Raw genomic sequence first — 25,944 nt, forward strand, 5'->3', positions numbered from 1 at the left:
GGAGACAAGATGATTCTGTACTGGTATAGTGGCTCAGATTGCATGAGAGACACAGAATGAAGGTAGTCAACTTCTGGTTTCGTTTTTCTGTTATCAAATGGACCAATAACAGGGTCCTGTCAGCGTCAGATAGTGACCTTGAGCACCACAGAATTGTAATATGTTGCAGCCGGCGTGGCTGTGAAAGATGAGATATGGCTGCAAAATATTTTGGAAATCAATGTGATCAAGCAACAGTACTACATGTGGCTAGTCAGAGCATGATAAACCTCATAAAAAATTCCAAGTTTCATAAAAGATCAAAACACATTGATATCTTACATCATTTCATAAGAGAAAAGTATGAGGCGGAAGAGAGTATGTTCCGAGCAAAAAGCAATATGTGAACATTTTCACCAAACTGTTGCCCAAACATAGGTTTTTGATATTGTGCACATGCTTGAACATTGTCAGAAGTAGATTTTAAGATATTCAAATAGTGTTAAGTGTTGAAACTGAAATGTTATTTTTTGCATCTCCCTCTGTATATTATATTAATGGTGCTACAGTTTGATGTTCCTCGCGCATATCCCCCTGTTGTTTATTCATTGTGTGTATCTCATTCAGTGCTCTTTGTTTTGTATTAAGGCATAATAAAAGTTATTTACATTCATGTGTATGAAATTGGATTCTGTAAGCTTAAAAGTTCCTCTTATTATTCTATTGTAGACTCTCTTCCTGTCCTTATAAGTGTCAATGCTGTTCATCATTTTGTTTATTAGGCAATTTTCATATGCCATTTTTAGATCATCCACCCAATTTCATGGTGTTTTGTGTGGTCCAGTTCTTCATATTTAGATTTTTGAATGCTACAAGACAAGCACTATTCATGTTGTGCAAAACCTCTGTCTCCTGATATTTGTCCATAAGACTCAAGATTGCAAAATTTATGACCTGCACTGACGGCCTACTCTGTGAAGAATGTTAGTAATTACATGATCTATCGGTGTTTGTGAAGTTTGACAACGTCTTGTTGGGACACATACACCTAACTTCAGATTGTAGGCATTGATCAGATCACAGAAACTTTTTGTATGACAGCTGTCACTATTTAGATCCCCCACTATTACTATATAAGGAAATTAATTTATGACTTATCTGAAAGCACTTCTATTTATTTTAAAAACTTTGTCAGCTATATCTACAATGTAGGAAAATACAGATTTCTGCTTAACGTAAAGAAGATACATTAAGTTGAAAATAGGCACAATTAAAAGACACATACATAAAACTTTTTGGCACAGCCTCCATCAGTAAAAGAGAGTCACACACATCATCTATACACACAAGCAAGCACACCTCATGCACCCATGAGTGGATCGCGATCATGTGTGCATGAGATGTGCTTGTTTATGTGTATGAATGATGTGTGTGTCTCTCTTTTGCTGGTGAAGGCTGTAGCCAAAAAGTTTATGTAAGTATCATTTAATTGTGCCTGTCTGCCATTGAATGTGTCTTCTTTATCGTAAGCAGCACTCTGTCTATCCTACACCTTTGACATTCCTACTTGGAGTTTTCATTGTTTTATTTGCAAGGTAGGTGATTGATACAGATTTGATATCAACTTCTCTCCCTGCATTTTTATTTCGACAGTTACTTGTTCAAAAAACATTTCTAAATTATTTTTGGTTGGCCATGGAGTAATTTCCTTCATCTTGACACTTACATACACAACAATTCCCTCTCCATTATACTTACCCCCTTCAGAAACACTTATTTCATTCTCTCTCAGGCCATATGCAGACAGAATAAAAACTTGTGCTATCTTAGTTGGCAATAAAATGCCTGTCTCATCTAATTTACTTGACACACACTGAACATTTTGGTGCAAAATTTTTATGGTAGAACTACCTACGTCAATATTATATAGTTCCTCTTTCCCCGACTCGTGAGTTAAAAAAAACCTGGTTCCTCTTGTTTGCGGGCCTATGAGTTCTTCCATTTTACTTGCATTGATCTGTAATCTCTGCTGTTGCTGCTACTTTTACTGCTGCTGCCACTTGTCGTTGTTGTTCTTGATTTTGTTGTTGTTGTTGTTGTTCTTGTTGTTCTTGATGGTGATGGTAGCAGCTTTTCTGCTATAGCTGATTGTGATACAGGGAGTGAGACTATGAAAGAAGTCTCTGAGATTTCATAAGTTTAATTCAGTTCATGTATTAAACTCCCAAGGAAGAATATTTAAGCATGGCTAGATAAATGAGAGAACTAACATTTACTTTCTCTTCAACTTAACAACCTAAACTCTCTGACAACAATCTAGGAAAGGACAGATTGCTACTTACCAAAAAGAAGATATATTAAGTTACAGATGGGCACAATTGAAAGACACCTACCTAAAGCTTCTGGCCACAGCCTCCCTCAGCAAAACAGAAACACACACCATTCATACGCACAAGCGAGCACACCTCATGTACACATGACTGCCAATTCCAGTATCTTGGCCCCAGCCCAAAAAAGGCTCAGTTTTCTGTGGTTATGTGTATCATTAATGGTTGCAGATTGTTAATATCCCTGTAGCTACTGAATAATTTTATACTACGATATTATCAGTAAAATTAAAAGCATAAAAATATCAGAAAATGGGCCATCATTATTATTGTTTCTGACAAAATCACTCAATGTTTCAAGAATGCAAAATTATACACTAGCTACAGGAAGATTAACAATGTGCAACAATTATTGATTATCATTTAAAAAATTCATCACAGCTGCTGACCCTGTCCCAATGATGATAGTTTGTTTGGTTATCCATTTTATATCAACTTGGAATTCTCTAGTACGTTAAACACTGTCCACCTCTATCTGTAGCATGATCTGCCTTTTTGAAATCAACAAATATGATTACATTATATTTATTGATTTTATTTTTATTTATTGATTTATTTATTTCTTTACTATAATATGTCACTGGAGGAAAGCAACATTACATAGAAGATAGCTATTACAGTAGTGGTACTCAAAAGTGATTCTGTTTTTTAAAGAAGTATTGCAATAGTTGTTTCTAAGCACTGAATGACAAGCTATCACAGTTAAGGGTTATGTTTGCCATCAAATTAACATTTTGGTTGTTTCCATTATGCAAGTTACAGTCCTGCAAACATGCATTACCTTTCTGCCTGTATGGTGCTTCAATTGCTTTTTCAAGGTGCGTTGCAGCAATGTGATCTGCTGATGAAGCTACACTGGCTGCCACCATCTAACATGCAGCATGTAAGTCTGCTTTCACCTGTGGGCTTTGTTACATACAATTTGACTGCCTGGAGGTAACTGAATCATAAACATCCAGTATTCGTGGTGCTGACTGAACTGTGTTCAGCAGGAGTAGCTGATGGTGTAGAATGTTTTGAATTGCTACAGACTAAATTATCATGGTTCTTCTTACAAGAGTGACAAACTACTCTTCCTTTCTTTATACAGTCTTTTACCGTGTGACCCTGATTGAGGCAAAAACGCACCTGTTTCTGGATCGGTCATGAACATCTTTCACCTTCGTGCAATCTTCTGCCCAGTGACCATGCTATTTAACAACACAAAGTAGGCTTGGATCTCATATAAGGTAATCTGTGCTGTACATTCTGATTTAGTACAGGCAAATACTAGGATGATTCCTTTGAAAGGGCGTAGCCGGCTTCCTACCCCCATCTTCCCTAACCCAATGGGACCGATGACCTCGCTGTTTGGTCCCCTCCTCCACCAAATGAACGAACTTATATTGAACATTGAAGGCTGCTGTAGACATTACAGTGTTAGTTTGTCTGCAAGATTCCCCAGAAATATTTTATGCCATCAAGCCTCCTGTCTTACTCTTATAATGAGAACTCCATCCATTTCAGGCTTTTACCTTCTGACAATTGTTTCCTCCTCAAATGAATTACCGAACATCAACTTATGTCTCCCAGAAAAGAGCAAGGTACCTTTGAGACTAAGACTCGACCATAGGTCTCTGCGGTCTCCCATAGTGTATGCAGAACTTGTATGAGCTTATTGAATTCAGTAAACATCAGGATTTTTTGGGGATTGAGTTGTTGTAAGTGTAAGTCAAGATGTGTCTGGATAATTCTATTTCTGCCATCATAACATGCATGTAAAATTTCCATGCTTTGGTCATTGGCAGCTGTGGTATAGTAACATCTTGTGTCAAACTCTTGGGTTACTTCTCGATGCATCCTCAAAGAAATACTTGTTTATTGAAAGTTCACAAGCTGGAGTCTGCATCAGTAGTGGATTTTAACTGTTTGCAGAAATGGCCCCATTGCTTATAGTCACCAGAAAATGTCTCTAATTTGATTGGTGGCAACTGAGCACTGTAACTGTGCCTACTGTCAGCCATAGCATCTGAAAGTCATCTCTGAAAATTGTATTTTGCCTTCAGGATTGCCCATTTCACTGAATTTCTGTATTCTTTGCATGCTAAGATGCTGGCTTTGTATTCTGCATTGTTGAGTAAGTTTTGGGTAGCGTCATCCATGATCATTACATTAGCCAAAGTTCCCTGCAGTTGACTGCTAAAATATTCTGTCTCATTCTTGGATGTGGAATTATCAAACCAATGTATCTAATAAACAGAGTCTTGCACTGGAACATTCTGTTCATCATTTACATTTCAATTTAGAAGGACAGTCAGTTGTTTCAATATCTTTTCTCATGTTTAGTCATAATTGTAGTATTGCTAACAGTTGAAAACACTGGACAAGTTTTAATCTTAAACATTGTCACTAAAGGTCAGCTATGCACATCCTACATAATTCAACAGTTACTTTTCTATCCTCTGCTCAGATATTACTCCAGTACCCAGGTGGAGATGTGTGAAATATGCTGATACATTACAAGTGAGATGAAGATTTCAATGCTTAAATGACTTAGCTGAGAGCATGTATTGTATTATATCCATCAAGATGTTCTGCCATTTAGTTGCCCTGAATTGATGGGTAGGTCCACTTGAATTATTACTGACATCCATGATATCCTGAAAGTTTCTGTCCCCATCACTACCCCCTGGTTTTGACACCATAAATTGTGTGGGGGGCAGTTATCAAGTGATTCGACTTAAGTCAACATAAAAACTTCATTTACACAGTACCTACAGATTGTGGAAGTTATTTTAAACAATGCCTTAAGTTACGAATGCAGTGGTAGAGATATAAATGCAGAGATGTGTAGTGATCCCCAAAAGGAATACAATGTGTGCGAAATAAGAATAACTCAGAAATAAGAATAACTCAGAAAAAAGTATCACTTGTCTCAAAAAGGAAAATGTGGTCATGAGTGTCTCCCTATTTAATAGGAAACAGTTATCATATACTGATATGGAAAACAGATGTGAGTAGGGTCAGAAACTGGGGAACTGAGGAGAGAGGAAAAGAAAGCACTGAAGGCTTTTAAAATATGATTTTAGAGCAGAATGTTGAGTATACAGTGAACTGGCAGAATCTCAAAGGGATAAATGCCCAGAAAAGCTGGAGAGAAGAGGAACCTATGCACAATAATTAGAATGGAGATAACAGTGTGGTAGTTATGTGCACTGTAATTCTGCTGGTCCACTACCCAGATGGAGGAAATCATAGTCACAAGTAGACAGGGAGGGAAGTCATGACTGAAAATCAGGGAAGAAATTAAAGAATGATGACAGAAAATTCTGGATAACATCAATAAACTACTTTCAGGAAAGGATGAAATGTGAAGTAGCTCTCCAGCTTCTGGTTTCATAAGATGTACACAGGGTCATCCAAATAGATGTTACCACTTATATGGGATGTGACTATTTGATTTTATTATTTTTATCTTATATGATTATTTTATTTTAAATCAAAATAAAACTAGTGAATTTTATTGATCTGTACTCTTTGCTTCTCAATGTGTGTGTAAATCCTGTTTACCATTCAGGTCATTGCTTGTTTACACATCTCAGTAGGCAATGATGCAAAGGCTCTGAGCACTATGGGACTTAACTTCTGAGGTCATCAGTTCCTCAGTAGGCATACAGTGGACAACTTGGGTGTTGCAATCATGATGGTCATTAATGTCAGTAGGATTGTACCACACATGTTCTTTCACCAAACACACATTCTTTCACCATTTCCCATAGCCAGACATTACATGGAGTCAAATGGGGTGAATATGGTGGCCATGCTGAAGATCCATCTCTTCCAATGCAGAGTCTACAAAATAACTCATCCATGTAGTGTCAAACATTTAATGGATAATGTGGTAGTGCACAATCTTGCTGGAAACAACCAGATGTTATGGTGAGGATAGAAAGATTATCGACTCCCTGCATTAACTTTTGGAGAGGATCGAATATGCTCTCTGAATTTATGGTAATTGACTGTACTTCAAATGACACAAGTGTGCTTATTCATGTTGCTGCTGACACCACATCTGACATAAAGAAAACTGCACTTGGATGTATATGCATCATTTCTAACAACACTTCTGCAACTCGTACACGAGCAAATTTATCAGCATTAGATGGGACCTTTATCTTTGGAAAGTGGTATAGCAACATTCGCAGATCAATGTTCAGAATTATTAAGACACTTGTCCATGTCACTCCAGTTTCCAATGCTAATTTCGTATTTGACATTTTTGGGGTCCCATGCTTTTAATATTTATGATGTTATCTTCTGTACAAATATGCATTCAACATATTTTGTTTTGTCTACAGTCATTGGTCACAGACCTGTTGCCTACAAATTTCTGCAGTTGACAAGTATTTAGATGACTCTGAGGATCTTTATTGACACAATTGTTGAAATTTTTTCAGACTATTGAGGGTGACACAAACACATCCATCCAAACTGTTACCTTCCTTCTCTGTTCCAAAGTATGTTGGGTAGCTATCTCTAATCTGCAACAGAAGGAAGTTTAAAATTATGTAGTGCCATATGTGTGATAACATCTTTTTGGACAACCCTTGTGTATGAATGATGATCAGAATATTTAAATAAATACATGTCACCTGGAAATACCTTGCCCATAATAGGTCAAAAAATCGATAATCCAGGATGGAATGTAACAATATTATAACAAGGAAAGTTGCTACTCACCATATAGCAGAGATGCTGAGTCACAGATAGGCACAACAAAAGGATTTTCACACTTAAAGCTTTCGGCCAGTGGCCTTTGTCAACAACACACACACATATGTGTGCTTGATGGTTCTCCCCTTTTGATGTGTAAGATCATTGTTTGTGTAGTCGTATTTTTTGTGCGTATGTGTAAGTGTGTTTGTGTAACCTGATTCTTCGGCATACTTATATAAAATAAGTTGTAGTCTATTGGAAACCATGTAAAATGAGAAGGACTTCTGTGATAGAAGTAGTTGAACATGGAAAGAGGGAAAGATAGGTCCTCAAATGAGAAGTAAGAAAGGAAAAAGTAGCAACGGTTGTTAAGATTGAAGAAGAGAAAGAAGATAGCCCCAAAGACAGGAAACCCTTCCCACCCCCCTTCCCAAGGATCCCTACTTCGACGGTACTTGAGTGGTAAGCCGGAGGAGGTATGGTGTTAAACGTCTCCAACAGAATGGACATTCTCACCTTCGCCCTTGAAGTAGCTGAAGAAAAATGTTAGCAACCCCTATGGAACAGCAAATGGTGAAGAATCAGTCACACTTGTTTGCAATGGTTGTTTGAAAGGTGTGGTGTGTGTTCTGTGTTAGCCATGATTTATTTGTTAGTTTAAATCATGCTTTAATCCATAGTAACCACCCCTTCCAAATCCAACACAAACCCTCCCATCTACATCACATTTCATAAAAGGTATAAAATATTCTATACAAAATAGAAAATCATCACTACAATAACATAGTTGTTTGGTTATTAAGCTTATGCTGTATTTTTATACACACATAAAAGATTATGCTCAGTTCATGTTGTCTAGATATTATTCTGTTTGAATAGTACCATCATATTATGTTTTCCACTAATACTATATACTGTTCGTTGCCTTTCATGTTTAGAGATCACTGTTTATCCATGATTCTCTTAAGTCTCTTATCTTTTAGTCATATTTATTTTCCTAGGTACTATCATTATGGAATAGTTAAAGAATTCAAGAATAGATTACAGAGTAGTTTAAGATTTGATGGTAATTCGGTGTAGGAAATATAGTACAGAAGAAACACTGAAAACAACTCGGGATCCAACAGTTGTCACTCCACCCATTAACACAGAATGTTAATGTCCCTGGGGGGACAGACATGACTCCATCTGGATCCCATTGATCTGACATTAACTTCACTCGATTACTTATAGACGAATACTTCTCGTTAAATTTTGTGTGAAAGCCTCCACACAACAAAACAATTTCCACTTTACTAGGTAACACAACATTGGGTAAAGTTATTTTGTTTTGCCTACTCTGCCCTGGATAAGTTCAAATTATTTCCATAAATTATCCTATGCTCTCTTAGTTCATTAAGTTCTGAAGCAAAATTTGAAGAAACATCGTCAGGGGTTATCCTCTCGGCAACTTCTCGGTTAATTATTTTCTCTACCTGTTCCTCCAGATTACTTATACTTACTATGTCTGAAGTTTCTCTTGAACATTTCATTTCACATCATCTACTCAAATTCTCATGCCTGCAATTTGCGATTGGACCATAGGTATTAATTTACACTGTCTTTCCAAACGCTCTTTTAAGGTATGCAACCTCTGCTTTACAGCATTGAATGTAACATCACAGAAACTCTGAAATGATCATAATTTTTCGCCAAGTTTAGCTTCTACATTATTATACTTATCTTCAATATCACATTCTAACTTTTTAGCTAAGTCCTGAAATTCGCTACTCTGTGTCTGACTCAAGTCAGTGAACAGTTGGTTTACTTGACTACTTAACAAACCAGATAACTCCTCTTTCAAATCTATTTTAAAATTCTCTACTTTTGTAGTTAAAGTGTCAAATTCAGTCTTCAGATTTCCCATGCCTTCACATAACTGACTAAATTCTTTACTTTGTTTATTTACTCTAGCACTTAACAATCCTAAATTCTCATTCTGAACATCCAATTTATTATTTAATTGAGTGTTCACTGAATCTTATTTAAGACTTTGAGCATTTAGAGTTGTATTTAGTTCCTTTCTTAAAGAAATATTTTGAGTGGTGAATTCTTTAGTTTGTGCATCTAATTTTTCACTAAATGGTGCAATTTCAGAATTTGACTCTGTTCTTTGGTTATCTAATTTAAGACTTAGTGCTTTAATTAAATTTGCTACCTCAGTCCAGTTTTTTTATTTTTAGATTGAGTTACCATTAAAAAAAATCCACCTGTTTAATAACTATGCTGACAGTCTATTCTGAACAGTGTCCTTAACTTCACACTCAAATTGTCTTTCACTCACCTGGTGTAGAGTTTTAGGCTGTGCCGGCAAGCTGGTGTGGAATCAGTGCCGGTGAACATCACAGGCGCCAGCAGTGTTAAAGGTTGGTTTCAGCATTGGTGTCGGTGAACGGATTTTAGTCAACACCGGTGAGCAGTAGCTGGTGTCGTTGGTGTCAGTTATTGGTTACGGGGTCCATGCCCCCTCGATGTATGTGAGGGCTGTTTACTCTCCACACTGGATCTTCGTCGTCGAATAGATCTCGTTGTAACTCTTCTTAGTCTAAACTGTTGAGATTTTCCTTGCGTCTTTGCTGTATGGTATTTATTAATTTTCACCACTTTTTACCGCTTATGCAGAATCCAACTCTGCTAAACAATTTCCCTGTCTTGTTACTAATGGTTGCTATGGCATCTCACAACATCTTTTTATCTTGATTTCGTTTCAAAATTCCTCTTTCTTCGAGTCCTGATAACGTCGGTCGTCACGTTTCTGACGATAGAATGTGTGGAGTAAATATGCAAACTATATGTTTTCACCAATTAACGATGTATTGGATTATGCAGAATAACGTTCTCGCACTTCACATGTAAATATTCCCATCTTGTACTTCACTCTTATTTCAAGCTTTTAACCCATTTGATTAACATTTACAAACAAGTTTGGATTTAGAACCACTCAGAAATTCAAAAAATTGGTCTTTCTTCTAGCAAGTCTAACACCAAGATTAAGTAAGGGTCTCTCGACAAATCACTTTTCAGTTGTTTGTAACAATTACACTTATTCGATTGACAAGGAATAATACATAGTTATTCCTTGCATCCTCTACATAGATTCTATGGCACGAGCAGCAAACACTAGTCGGCGTTGCTCGTTGCTCTTGTCTTTCCACGATAAACATCAATCCTGCACACACACAGACATGTGTTGTCTGTGGCAGATGGTCGAGTTGTTCCAGAATTTACGTGGAAATTCTCGAATCACTACAAATTGGGGAATCTCGAGTGTGACCTTTGAAAAGTTGAAACAGGACTATGGGGAACATTTCATTTCTCTTAGAGAGCACAAGTTCATCACTGAAACATATCATTGTGGGAATGCCATCTGCTTCACATCCTGTCTGCAGCAAGTTATTTAATTTAGGTATTACCTGTGTTTTTCTTACTTGTCACTTCTTTTTCTGTGTGTTTTTGCTTTTAGGGAACTTTAATTTTCGAGTATTAGTAATAGTGTTCCAGAGATTTCATGTTTGGTTTGAATACAGTCCAGAGACAGTTAGTGCTTATTTTCAGTGTTTCCTACAAGAACTGTATAGTACTCACAGTTTAGTCAGTTACATTTTCCTTTAGTGAATTAGCAGTCTAGTTAAAAGTTGATTACTTAATTCTCTACAGTAAATTGTTGATTTCTTAGGATGGATAGGACGTGTGACTGCTGTGCATGGGCGCAGGAGGAGCTGGCCACTGTTTGCGAACAACTGAGCATGCTGATGGCCGCGGTCAACTGTCTTCAGACTGCTGCCTCGTAGTGTAGCGGCAGTGGGGGGTCTGGTGCGGTTTTGGGTGGAGATTTTAATTTACCGGATATAGACTGGGAGACTCAAACGTTTATAATGGGTGGCAGGAACAAAGAATCCAGTGAAATTTTTTAAAGTGCTTTATCTGAAAACTACCTTGATCAGTTAAACAGAGAACCGACTTGTGGCGATAACATATTACACTTTCTGGTGACAAACACACCCGAACTATTTGAATCAGTTAATGCAGAACAGGGAATCAGTGATCATAAAGCGGTTACAGCATTGGTGATTTCAGCCGTAAATAGAAATATTAAAACAGGTAGGAAGATATGTCTGCTTAGCAAAAGGAACAAAAAGCAGATGATTTCAGAGTACTTGATGACTCAACACAAAAGTTTTACCTCAAGCAAAGATAATGTTGAGGATCAGTGAACAAAGTTCAGAACCATCGTACAATATGCATTAGATGAGTATGTGCCAAGCAAGATCATAAGAGATGGAAAAAAGCCACCGTGGTACAACAACTGAGTTAGAAAACCGCTTTGGAGGCAAAGGGAACTTCACAGCAAACATAAACAGAGCCAAAGCCTTGCAGACAAGCAAAAATTACATGAAGCGAAATGTAGTGTGAGGATCACTATGCCAGAGGTGTACAACGAATTCGAACGTAAAGTTCTATGTACTGACTTGGCAGAAATCCTAAGCAATTTTGGTCTTATGTAAAACCGGTAGCTGGATCAAAACAAAATATCCAGACACACTGTGACCAAAATGGTACTGAAACAGAGGATGACAGACTAAAGGCCAAAATACTAAATGTCTTTTTTGAAAGCTGTTTCAAAGAGGAAGACTGAACTGTAGTCCTTTCTCTAGATTACCGCACAGATGACAAAATGGAAGATATCGAAATAGATAACAGGGAGATAGAAAAACAATTAAAATTGCTCAAAAGAGGATAGGCCGCTGGAACTGATTGAATACCAGTTTGATTTTACACAGAGTATGCGAAGGAACTTGCCCTCTTCTTGCAGTGGTGTACCGTAGGTCTCTAGAAGAGCGTAGCATTCCAAATGATTGGAAAAGGGCACAGGTCATCCTTGTTTTCAAGAAGGGATGTCGAACAGATGTGCAGAACTATAAACCTATATCGCTAACGTCGATCACTTGTGGAATTTTTGAACATGTATCATGTTCGAGTATAATGACTTTTCTGGAGACTAGAAATCTACTCTGTCGAAATCAGCATGGGTTTCGAAAAAGACGATCATGTGAAACCCAGCTCACGCTATTCATCTAAGAGACTCAGATGGCCATAGACATGGGTTCCCAGGTAGATTCCATGTTTCTTGACTTCCGCAAGGTGTTTGATACAGTTCTCCAGTCATTTAATCAACAAAGTAAGAGCACATGGACTATCAGATCAGTTGTGTGATTGGTATGGAGAGTTCTTAGATAACAGAACGCATCATGTCATTCTCAATGGAGAGAAGTCTTCCGAAGTAAGAGTGATTTCAGGTGAGCCACAGGGGAGTGTCGTAGGACCGTTGCTATTCACAATATATACAAATGACCTTGTGGATAACATCGGAAGTTCACTGAGGATTTTTGCGGATGATACTGTAATATATCGAGAGGTTGTAACAATGGAAAATTGTACTGAAATGCAGGAGGATCTGCAATGAATTGACACATGGTGCAGGGAATGGCAATTGAATCTCAATGTAGACAAGTGTAATGTGCTGCGAGTACATAGAAAGAAAGATCCTTTACCATTTAGCTACAATGCAGCAGGTTAGCAACTGGAAGCAGTTAATTCAATAAATTATCTGGGAGTAGGCTTTAGCAGTGATTTAAATTGGAAAGACCATATAAAATTATTTGTCAGTAAAGCAGATGCCAGACTGAGATTCATTGGAAGAATCCTAAGAAAATGCAGTTTGAAAACAAAGGAAGTAGGTTACAGTACACTTGTTCGCCCGCTGCTTGAATACTGCTCGCTGGTGTGGGATCCATACCAGATAGGGTTGAGAGAGAGAGAGAGAGAGAGAGAGAGAGAGAGAGAGAGAGAGAGAGAGCATTACGGACATGATAGATGAACTTCAGTGGAAGATTCTGCAAGAGAGACGCTAAGTAGCTCGGTACTGGCATTTGTTGAAGTTTTGAGAACATACCTTCACCGAGGAGTCAAGCAGTATATTGCTCCCTCCTACGTATATCTCGTGAAGAGACCATGAGGATAAAATCAGAGAGATTAGAGCCCACACAGAGGCATACCAACAATCTTTCTTTCCACGAACAATACGAGACTGTAATAGAAGGGAGAACCGATAGAGGTACTCAAGGTACCCTCCACCACACACTGTCAGGTGGCTTGCGGAGTATGGATGTAGATGTAAATGTCGAAAATAACTCTCACTCAGGGAGACCTTCAGCTTCTAAAAAAAGATTTGCATTTTGACAGGAGGGATATCATGCATAAATAATTTGTTCCGCATGGACAGATTGTCAACCAAGTGTTTGATAAAGATGTTCTTGCTAGGATCAAGAAAAGGGTGAATTGAGTAAGACCAGGCATTGCAAACAAATGGATGCTGCATTATAACAATGACCCATGTCACATGGCCACTACCATCATGGAATTTTTGAGCTCAAACGACATTTCTGTTGTTCCACACACACACACACACACACACACACACACACACACACACAAACACACACACCCTTTTTTCTCTTGATCAAAGTCCTTGTAAAGTTTTTCTGTTCCCTAAAATGTGAATCATAAAAGGATGTATTTTTGGTACCCTGGAGAATATTCCGAAGAGCGTGTTCAACACAAAAGAATGTGATCAACATGTTAAGGCCCCTACCAGCTGAAGCCTTTCAGTGCTGTTACCAAGACTGGGAACAGTGACTCAGCTGGTGTATAATGGCCAGAGGGAACTACTTTAAAGGGGACAATACCGTAGTTCGAAAAAAATAAAAACTGTTGGCTCATTACTTTTCTCACACACTTCATAATATCTCCATTGATGGCCAGTCCTTGGTGAATTAATGTAAAATTTCATTTAACCTTTTATTTAAAGTTCATATATTTTTAGTAACTGTTTTATGTTTTTTATTTATGTATTTTGTTATTTCTCCTTTGACTATTTAATGTAATAATATTGGCCTTGTCAAATACATTACAGGAACAAGATTGTTCAAGGAAGGGTCAAGCATGTGTTGTAGCCTTCAGTCCAAAGAATGATTTGATACAGCCCTCCATGCTACTCTATCTAGTGTAGGTCTCTTCATCTCTGAATTACTACTGCAGCCTGCATCCTCCTGAATCTCCCTGTGCGACTTTTACTCCCCCACTCCTCACTTCCCTCCAGTACTAAACTGGTGATCCCTTGATGTCTCAGAATGTGTCCTATCAACCAATCCCTTATTGGAGTCACATTACGCCACAAACCCTTTCTCTATGACTCTGTTCATCATTGTTTACATTTTCTACCCGTCTAATCTTTAGCATTCTTCTGTAGCACCACATTTCAAAAGATTCTATTCTGTTCTTGTTCAAACTGTTTATCATCCATGTTTCACTTCCTGTATACAAATACTACTCTAAGTGTCTCGTTTCCTATACTGATTCGCTTAATATCACCTGATTTAAATCAACTAATTTCCATTAGCCTTGTTTTGCTTTTGGTGATTTTCATCTTATATTATTGTATCAAGATGCTTTTCATCCCTTTCAGCTGCTCTTCCAAGTCCTTTCCTGCCTCTGACAGAATTATGAGGTCATTGGCAAACCTCAGAGTTTTTATTTCTTCTTCAATTTTTACCCAAAATTTTTCTTTAGTTCCCTTTTATGCTTCCTCACCATACAGATTGAGTGACATCAGGAATAGGGTACAACCCTGTCTCACTTCCTTCTCAACCATTGCTTCTTTTTTATGCTCCTCAGCTCTTATATCTGCCATCTGGTTTCCGTACAAGTCATAAGTAGCCTTTTGTTCCCTGAATTTTACCCATACTACATTCAGAATTTCAAAGAGTATTCTACTCAACATTGTTGAAAACTTTCTCTTAGTGTACAAATGCCATAAATAAGGGGTTTTCCTTTCCTTAACCTGTCTTCTAAGATAAGTCATAGGGTCAGTATTGCCTCGTGAGTTCGTACATTTCCATGGAATCCAAACTGATCTTCCCTGAGGTTAGCTTCTACCAGTTTTTCCATTTTTCTATAATGAATTCGTGTTAGTATTTTGCAACTATTACATATTAAATTGATAGTTTGGGAATATTCAGACCTGTAACCACCTGCTTCTTTGAAATAGGAATTATTACACTCTTCTAAAAGTCTGACAGTATATCACCTGTGTTATACATCTTGCACACTTGGTGGCAGGTTATTGTTACAGTTGGCTCTCCTAAGGCTATCAGTAGTTCTGATGAAATATTGTGTGCTCCCTGGGCCTTGTTTGGACACACGTCTTTCAGAATTATGTCAGAATCTTCTTGCAGTATCATATCTCTCATCTCATCTTCATCTACACCCTCTTTCATTTCTGTATGTCTTCAAGTACATCTCCGTTGTACAGACCCTCTATCTAATCCTTTCAGATTTCTCTTCTTTGCTTATGACTGGTTTTACATCTGAGCTCTCGATATTTGTACAGCTGCTTCTCTTTATCTCCAAAGTCCTCTTTAATTTTCCTGGAGATGGTATGTATCTTTCCCATAGACATACGTGCTTCAAAATCCTTACATTTGTCCTGTGGCCATTCCTACAAGTATATTGGACAGAAATCATTCATAACATTCACACTAAGACAAAAGGAATTATCCCAATGGAATGGAAATCAGTAGATGTAATGTACAGATAAAAAAGTGATTAAAATTTTAGAAAAATAAGATGATTTATTCAAGAGAAAGGTCTTAAGAAACTGAGCAAGTCAATAAAGCATTGGGCCATCTCTGGCCCTTACGCAAGCAGCTCTCAAGCTTGGCACCAATTGACAGAGTTGTTTGATGTTCTCATGAGGGATATCTTGCCAGATCCTGTCCAACGGACCAAATACATTTTCAAAATCATAACCTAGTTGGAGGACCCTGCCCATAATGCTCCAGACCTTCTAATTTTGGGAGAGACTGGTGACCTTGTTGACCAAGTTAGGGTTTGGCAATCACAAAACAAACAGTAGAGACTCTTCCCGTGTGCTGTTGGGTATTATCAGGTTGACTTGCCATGAAGGGCAACAAAACGGGGCACAGAATATCGTTGTGTACTGCTGTCTGTAAGTGTGCCATGGATGACAACCAATTGGTACCCCACAGCTGTCCAGGGCATCTCCGGACATGTTTTCATCCAGTCTTCTCATTTTTCATATCAGGACCCCTTTGGCTGTCATCCATGGCACCCTTCCAGTACAATATTACGTCAACAGCATTCTACATCCCATTTTGTTGCCCTGCACATGGTGGGAGTTTCTGCTGCTTATCTTCATGCTTGCCAAACCCCACCTTGGCCAGCTAGGTCGCTGTCTCTCTCTCCAGTTGAGAATGTTTGGAGCATTATGGGCAAGGCCTATCCATCAGCTCATGCCAGTTGAACAGAATTTGTCTAGATATACCTCAGGAGAACATCAACAACTCTATTAATCAGGGCCAAGTTGGAGAAGATAAGGACCAGAGGTGGACCAATTCATTATTGACTTGCTAAACCACTTTCTCTTTAATAAATCATTCATTTTATCTGTAACTGTAGTCATTTGTTTGTCTGTACATGTACAGCTCATTTACTGATTTCTCCCATTTGCAGATGTTTGTTCGTTTATTTTAGAAGTTATGCATGGTTTAGGTTCTTATTTCATTTGTGGAGAGAGCTGCTTTGATATGTTTATTTAAAATTGACCCTATGCATACTTATCAACTATGTTCTGAGATAGCTTTATGCTGTTATTAGATTCATATAATTGTTATACATTAACATGACACAACTAGTCACCTAGTATATAACCTTTACAATTACCTATGGGACAACAGTCACTCCAAGGCTGTAAAACTAAGCTTCCCTCTGAGTGTTCTGTACATAATTTCCAACTTAATTCTAAGATGAGTTGTGACACATGATAAAGTTAGTAGCTGTTAGTAGAACTATGTACACACATCAACAATAGTTTTGCATCACCCTGATATGTGTTGGACATATGTTGCTATTTTTACTGTTCTTATACTGATTGGAAGGCCACCACTGGCATTGTTTGTAAACATACACATTGTAACAATAAGCACGACCAATGATGACAATTTCTTCTTGATGGGTAATAACTCATATACTATTGTGCTATTATCATGAAAATGTTCCTTCAGCACACTAGGAGCACCAGAAAGGAGTTGCCTTCCTGTTTCCCAAACATGTACCCAGTCGAAGATGTGTAGGAATAAATGAAACAAGCTGTTTTATGCTGTCTACAACGTACATATACTCTGCACGACTTACGGAGAATTTCCTTTGAAGAATAAGACAATGTGGACCGTGACAATGTGGACCCAAGCAAGTCTGATGATCTCATCGATGATATGCGTAGATGGATTCAAGCCTGCATCCAAATAAGAGAATGTTCCACTCCCACAAATTGACATTGTTCAAGAGTGCTGTGAAAAATCCCCATCAGACAATTTCATAACTACAAAAATGTCCCGAAATAAATGGGCGATGCAAAATGTTTGTTGTCATGCGTATATCTGAAATGCAGTATTATCTTCAGTTGCTCCTTTAACTGGAATAATATGCGTGACTTCTTAATTTTTTTAGTCTGACACTTGCACAGTGGGCAAGTTAAAGGCAAACCTGTGGGTTTCATTATTTGAAGAAGCAAAAAGCCAAAACAGGATAAAGGTGAGAAAAGATGCATGAAACCAGTTTCAGGAGTGGATAAGAACAGTGGGATGTGAGTAGAGTGTAATAATAAAATTTAGTCGATGTTAGCCCCTTTAATCTGGAATTTTGAGGTTTGTTTCTACAATCTTACTTCCTTTCTTTCATATTGCTCAGCATGTGGTATTGGAAGTATGTTGATCAATGGCTATGGTACATTGCTATTTACTTTTGCTCTTCATCTAGCTTCTGTTCTATACAGAGAGATAATACGTGTCTGCTATCTGTGTCAGTGTTGTAATCCAGCGAGGAAAAACTCTGTTGATGAGACACATATCACTGCTGTATTCATTAAAGCAGTGTAACAAAAGTCATTGACTCTATCCATATACTATTTTTTATTAATTTTTGAATTCTAAATATAATGTTGTAAAATATGGGTGTCATTCTATTTCCAGCTGCTTTTCCTTCTGTCCGCTTTTCATGGTGCAGGTTGATGTTACTTTTAGTATTGTTCTTTCTGATAGAAGGTTGCGACATACTTTCATGGAAGTGAAAATGTGCACCTAGAAAGCTGCATTTCTAAATGTCTTTTTTTTTTTTTTTTTTTTTTTTTTTTTTTTGTTTCTAGATCTGGATCAAAAGTAATGGAGCGAATAAAAGCTGAAGGAATGAATACAAGTGGACGCATCTCACCAGCTAGTGAAGCAGCTGTAAATGAAAATAAAAATATCTTTCCACAGGCATTTGCATATGAGTCATCTGTAGAGTCCCAAGATAATGCTGATGACAGGTATTCTGTGTGCACAGTTTATTTTAATTTATTGATCACAACCTTATTTGATTTTACTGTGTCTTTCTACAAGATTATTTGTGAGTTTTACGTTGTTGTATTTGTTGTGCTTCATACAGAGATTCTGCTTCAGATGTACTTTATTAATAAATTTTTATGAATGTATCTGAATAAAGTTAAGGGAGTTTGTTTGTTCACTTAAGTACCAAACCATAGTGATCAATTTATTGCTGAGTGGCAGAGATAATGCTTACTTTCACATTAAAATGAACTTTTCTGTCATTATTTAAGAATGGAGTCTACATATCAATAATCATTGCACTGATATCAATTATATTGTGGACTGACTTTTGACTCATAAAGCCATTGTTATATGTTAATTAACACTTCTTAAACTTAACAGTATGACAAATTCAAAGTTACAGTATTTTGCAGAAATCATCCTGGAAATGTACACTTGCAACTTCTGCTTAAAATGTTTTGTTGTTCCATTGTTATTAAGTACCTAATTAAAAAAAGTACCAGAAGTTCTTTTAGAGATGCAGTTATTGATAAATGTATTGATGTATCACATTAATGTCAGGTTCAATTTAACTGAAAATTTACTACATTAGCATGTGGCTACAAAAGTGAACATCTTTTTTTCATAAATTTTGTTGGCAGTAACAATGCCTCTATGACATTTATTATTTCCAAATCTTTCTAGCTTATGAATATGACAATATACAAGCAACACACACACACACACACACACACACACACACACACACACACACACACACACACACACACACACAAACAAAATAGTTGCCAGGGAAAATTGAAATTGAAACAGTTTTAACACTCAATTCATCATCTTCTTCAATATTACAAGCTTCCTCATGTGTTAGATTGTGATACAATTAAGGGTAAACTGCTGTGATAATGTTCTTTTGACATAGGAGCATCAAGTCAGAAAACTTTTTCTCTGAAAGTGGCAGTGGTGATGATTTACATGCGGCAAGTCTTCTACAGCATACTGTATACTTAGCCTACGACCTTGAAATTTGTATATTAAATCAATTGTATCATAGTCTGGTATACATTCATGTTTAAATGACATTATACATGGTTCTTCCTTCCTCACCATTATTACTCTGATGTTATCTGACCATCTTGCCCTTTCTCCATTGTAAACTGTAGTTCAGTTTCAGATCTTTGAAACACCTTTGGAATCAAAGAAATCAAGTACATCACACCTCTTACCATTTTTCTTGGCTGTGGCAACTAGAGTGGTTATTGTGGGTGGGCCGGGCAACAGTATTGACAGAGATCCGGGGTACAGCATAAAGTGTGACCTGGCAAAGATTGCATCGGCATCGAATCATACCAGTGTTGGGTTTGTGTCGGTTCTGGAGCGCCACGACCGACCTCATTTGACCTCTTCTGTCAGGAGAGTTAATTTGGAATTGGAACGGCTACTTGGATCTGGTGCAGGGTCACACATTGGTGTGGTTCCTGTTGATTCACTCTGTAGGTGGGACTATACTAGACATGGCCTACACCTCAACAGGAAAGGGAAAGGTAAACTGGCTGGGCTGATAGCAGGAAATTTAAAGGGGGGAGGAACCACATCTCATGGTGGAAACTCTTTTTTAGTGTAAGATCAGTGTCCAGTGGGAAACTCAGCCAGGCAAGTACTAAAGATGTTAAAAAAGTTCAAGATACTCACAAAAGTAAAGTGAAAAATAATGTTAGTATATTTCATCAAAATATTGGGGGATTGAAGAATAAAAGTACTAAAGATGTTAAAAAAGTTCAAGATACTCACAAAAGTAAAGTGAAAAATACTGTTAGTATATTTCATCAAAATATTGGGGGATTGAAGAATAAAATTGATGAGCTTCTGCTTCGTTTAGAAGATATAGAAACCAAGAATGTAATAGATACACTATGCCTGTCTGAGCATCACATTGTCACTGATATGCAAAAGGTTAGCATCAATGGGTACAAATTAGCTGCACATGTAAGTAGAGATAATATGATGAGAGGAGGAGTTGCCATATATGTCAAAAGCTTCCACAGTGCAAAAAATTTAGAAACTAAAAAAATTTGTGTAGAGCAACATATGGAAGCATGTGCCACTGAACTTAAACTAAATGATGGCACTTTCATAATTGTAACAGTGTATAGGTCCCCCTCAGGGAATTTCCAGCTATTTCTAGAAAACTTGGATGCTTTGTTGTGCTATCTGTCAGACAGGGGGAAGCAAATTATCATTTGTGGGGATTTCAATGTTGATTCCCTGAAAGAGTGTAATAGGAAGAATGACCTTTTAGTATTACTCAGTTCTTTCAATTTGAGCTCCGTCATTGATTTTCCTACTCGGATAACAAAGAACAACAGTACATTGATAGATAACTTTTTTATAGACCAAGATAAGTTTAAGGACATAAATGCTTATCCTGTTGAGAATGGTCTTTCAGATCATAGTGCACAGCTTGTTACAGTACATGACATAGCTCCATGCAGTATAATAAATCAGACTTTCAAAGCAGTGCGTTCAATTAACAATATAAATATTGCAAACTTTAGGGAAAGCCTACAGCAGCTAGACTGGGATGAAGTGTATAAGGAACCCGATGCAAACTTGAAATATAACTTATTTCACAATACATTTTTAAGGGTATTTGAAAATTGTTTTTCCAAGAAAATAGTAAAACATAATTCCAAGAAAACATATAAAAAACCTTGGCTAACTAAAGGAATAAGAATATCTTGCAACCGTAAAAGAGAACTGTATCTAACAGCAAGAGGGAGTACTGACCCCGAAATTGTTCAATATTATAAAAACTATTGTGCGGTACTAAGAAAAGTTATTAAAAAGTCCAGAAGCATGTGTATCATGTCTGAGATCAGTAACTCTGATAATAAAATTAAAGCAATTTGGAATATTATTGAAAGGGAAACAGGGCAACCAAGAGCACAGGAAGACTTTAGTGCAATAAAACTGAATGACAAGTGCACTAACAAACAATCAGAGATTGAAAATATTTTGAATAATCATTTTTTAAATGTTGTGGAGAAAATAGGATCTAGATCTTCACTAGAAGATGTAAGGCTATTAATAGAAGAGGCCATACCTGCGCAGTTTGAAACAACTGTAATTCCACCAACCTCTCCCTCTGAAATCAGTAAAATAATAAACTCACTGAAAAGTAAAAGCTCTTACGGAATTGATGGCATTTCCAGCAAAGTACTTAAAGCTTGTTCCCCACAGATAAGTAGGATTCTCAGCCACGTATGTAATAGCTCTTTGGAGCAGGGTGTTTTTCCCGATAGACTGAAATATGCCATTGTAAAACCATTGCATAAAAAGGGGGATACGTTGGATGTCAACAACTACCGCCCAATCTCTCTTCTGACAGCTCTATCAAAAATTTTTGAGAAAGTAATGTATTCAAGAGTAGCCTCCCATATTTGTAAAAATAAAGTACTAACAAAATGTCAGTTTGGTTTTCAGAAAGGCTTTTCAACAGAAAATGCTATATATTCTTTCACTGATCAAATATTAAATGCTCTGAATAACCAGACATCACCCATTGGTATTTTTTGTGATCTCTCAAAGGCCTTTGATTGTGTAAATCATGGAATTCTTTTAGATAAGCTAAATCATTATGGTTTGAGTGGGGCAGTGCACAAATGGTTTAATTCATACTTAACTGTAAGAATGCAGAAAGTTGAAATAAGTGGTTCGTGTAATGTTAAAACAACAGCTGATTCCTCAAACTGGGGTGCTATCAAGCACGGGGTCCCACAGGGTTCGGTCTTAGGTCCTTTACTGTTCTTGATATACATTAATGACTTACCATTCCACATTGATGAAGATGCAAAGTTAGTTCTTTTTGCTGATGATACAAGTATAGTAATAACATCCAAAAACCAAGAACTAAGTGATGTAATTGTAAATGATGTCTTTCACAAAATTATTAAGTGGTTCTCAGCAAACGGACTCTCTTTAAATTTTGATAAAACACAGTATATACAGTTCCGTACAGTAAATGGCACAACTCCAGTAATAAATATAGAATTTGAACAGAAGTCTGTAGCTAAGGTAGAATTTTCAAAATTTTTAGGTGTGTCCATTGATGAGAGGTTAAACTGGAAGCAACACATTGATGGTCTGCTGAAACGTCTGAGTTCAGCTACGTATGCTATTAGGGTTATTGCAAATTTTGGTGATAAGAATCTCAGTAAATTAGCTTACTATGCCTACTTTCATTCACTGCTTTCGTATGGCATAATATTCTGGGGTAATTCATCGTTGAGTAGAAAAGTATTCATTGCACAAAAACGTGTAATCAGAATAATTGCTGGAGCCCACCCACGGTCATCCTGCAGACATCTATTTAAGGATCTAGGGATCCTCACAGTAACCTCACAGTATATATATACCCTTATGAAATTTGTTGATAATAATTCAACCCAATTCAAAAGTAATAGCAGTGTACATACCTATAACACCAGGAGAAAGGATGATCTTCACTATGCAGGGTTAAATCTGACTTTGGCACAGAAAGGGGTAAGTTATGCTGCCACAAAAGTCTTTGGGCACCTACCAAACAGCATCAAAAGCCTGACAGATAGCCAACTAACATTTAAAAATAAATTAAAAGAATTTCTAGATGACAACTCCTTCCACTCATTGGCTGAATTTTTAGATATAAACTAAGTAAAAAAAAAAAAAAAAAACTTAATCATTAGTGTCATGCAATATTTTGTGTAATGTAATTTCTTGTACAGACATCTTTTATTAACCTGACACGTTCCACATCATTACGAAGTGTCGTATTCATGTTCTATGGAACAAGTATTAATCTAATCTAATCTAATCTACTGCTGTAGCACATAAATGTTCATGTCTGTTTTTGTCCTCTCGGTAACACTGTACATACTATGTGCTTCATTTTGGATGTGTGCCTTCTGAAGAAACTTATGGGTAGTTGAATCAGTTAGTAGAGTACTCACACTGTACAGATACATAAATATATAGTTCCCTTTTGGTTCTGACCTCTGCAATTGTCAGAGAAGAAAGAAATATTTTTGTAGCCAGTCTCACCTTTCTGCTTTAGGAATTTGTAGATACAGCTATCTGTGCCTGTGCTTCCTCTACATACAGTTATCTTGAGCCACATGAAGCACATCCCCTTTTGTATTTGCATGTTGTAGATCAGGAGTGTCCAAGTAAATTTCAAAGTGGGCCACATTATTAATTACTGTGTCAGGCCAGGCCAAAAATGATTTTGTAAAGGAATTAAACCCATGGAAATAAAACACAAATTTTCTCCATTGACACACAATATGTACTTTCATTAGAATATTGAAAACTTAAAATTAATGAAAAATAAAATTAATGAAATGTAAACTTAGACAAACAACTCTCTCTCTCTCTCTCTCTCTCTCTCTCTCTCTCTCTCTCTCTTTACATATTTGCATGATGTTTGGAGATATATTCATCCACTCAGCTGTCTGTCTGTTATTGAAGATCTCATTTTAGATTTTACATTTTTCATGTATGAGGACAACTGCTTGAAGATATATGTGCTTCTGAGTAAGGACACCATTTGAAGTGCTAACTGGAATAGATTGGGATACTCATCAGATTTTATATATTTTTTATAAAATTCTACCACTTCACTCTGTGAGTGTGGATGTGATTGTGCATCTATTGTGTGGCCATCGTAGTATGCTCATGTACCGTTGGTGAGAAATGCGCGGTAGGTAGCAGGTATGGAAGAGGACAACTAGTAGGTTAGCAGGTAGCCAACCACCCCCTCCTTGTACATACATGTTTGTTTGAGCCCTTACTTATTCGATAACTAAGGTTAGTTTTTTTTTAAAAGTTCCTCATTTACTACTGGTCTGAAAAAACAACTTTGTCAGGCTATGGCGGGCCGCATTCTTCATCCACGGTCCGCAATGTGGCTCACAGACCTGATGTTGGGCATCTCTGTTGCAGATAGTCAAACTGCAGGATCCCAGTTTTGTTTCGTAAAAGAGCAAGGACACTTCACAATGTGGAGTCTTTGAGTAGCTACCGTAAATCAATCTCATGGAAATGTACTGTCAGTTTGCACTTTTAGCTTGTCAGAATCTTGTTCTGTTCAAGCTGTGTCCCTTTTTTTTCAGATGTCTTATTTCCTTGTCATTTTTGTTGCAGCCCTCACACATCAAATGCATCTTTTGTAGGGTTTGAAAAACCTAAGATTTTATTCTGTGTTGAAAACATGTGCGTACCTCCAGATGCATGTTCCTCTCCTTCCTCTTGGAAGCTCTGAGTGTTCATTCTACACATCTTTTGAACATTGAGCATGCTATTTACGTATTTCCATGAACTGTCCTTTCTGATGTTGTGTGTTTCTACTTTATCAAATTAATGTCAATAGTTTCTTACCCCTTCCACAATGTCATCTGATGTTTGTTGATGATTAGTGCACATGCCATATTTGCTCTCACTCGCTGCACCTTCTGTACTAGTTTCCCCCAAAAAAATTTTACCTACTGAATTTTTATAATCAGCTAACTTAGATAATCACATTTCCTATCTGCAATGTCTAAGCCATAAAATGTGTCAAACAATTTCTGTCTTTGCTCTGTTTCCACAACTTGGGCCTGTAAGCTTTCCTTGCGCACGTATGCTTTTACCTTCTGATAAGCTCCTTTTCAATGTTTCTCAACCATTTTCACTCCTCTTATTTATGTTTGTGAGGTACTCCTGGAAAAAGAAAGTTGCCATTGTAGCATAACTTTCTAATTAAAGAATCCAAAAGATTTGTTTGAATGTAGCGGGCTTATTATACTTCCATAATATCACTTGCAGATATTTTTATTTACAGTTGTTTTGGCTGTACATCGGGTTTATCTGCTGACTGCCTACAAACACCATTATTTATTCCATCTGAATTCTTCATTATGTAATAGAGTAGTCAAAAAATAAGCTTAAATACTTATTCCTTTGTACCTGGAACTATTGGTTCACTATCCTCACTCTGAGAATGATGTTATGGCTGATATTCTGATGAATCATCAGACACTGGAATGTCTTCTGCAGAAGAATCACCACTGTTGCCCTCTCCAGCATCTAATTATTATTATTATTATTATTATTATTATTATTATTAATAATAATAATAATAATAATAATAATAATAATATTTTAGCCCAACCTGTGCTGTAGTGCTTAGCCTACAGCCATATTATTACCTTCTTGATTGTTGCTTGCTTGTTTTGTAGATGAAAGACTACTCTTACAAAATACTCCTTCATAGCTTGTGTTCTCTGATTAAGAAGCTGATTGCTGGTTGCCGTAACATCATTGTTAAACCCTACAATATTCCCAGACTACCTTCTCTACCCAGCAGT

General features: G+C 37.1%; 1 protein-coding gene across 10 annotated transcripts in view; it reads left to right on the top strand.

Annotated features, from left to right (window-relative positions):
* LOC126275021 (GATOR complex protein Iml1) overlaps nucleotides 1–25,944 on the top strand; it is a 520,849-nt gene that overhangs the window by 322,235 nt on the left and 172,670 nt on the right. For all 10 annotated transcript variants that reach the window (XM_049977169.1, XM_049977163.1, XM_049977164.1 and 7 more), the window contains one exon: nucleotides 18,382–18,543. In XM_049977169.1, coding sequence (XP_049833126.1) covers nucleotides 18,382–18,543 — 162 coding nt within the window. The remainder of the gene's footprint in view (nucleotides 1–18,381; nucleotides 18,544–25,944) is intronic.

The sequence above is a fragment of the Schistocerca gregaria genome, chromosome 1 (assembly GCF_023897955.1).
Source record: "Schistocerca gregaria isolate iqSchGreg1 chromosome 1, iqSchGreg1.2, whole genome shotgun sequence".
NCBI classification, from domain to species: Eukaryota; Metazoa; Arthropoda; class Insecta; order Orthoptera; family Acrididae; genus Schistocerca; species Schistocerca gregaria.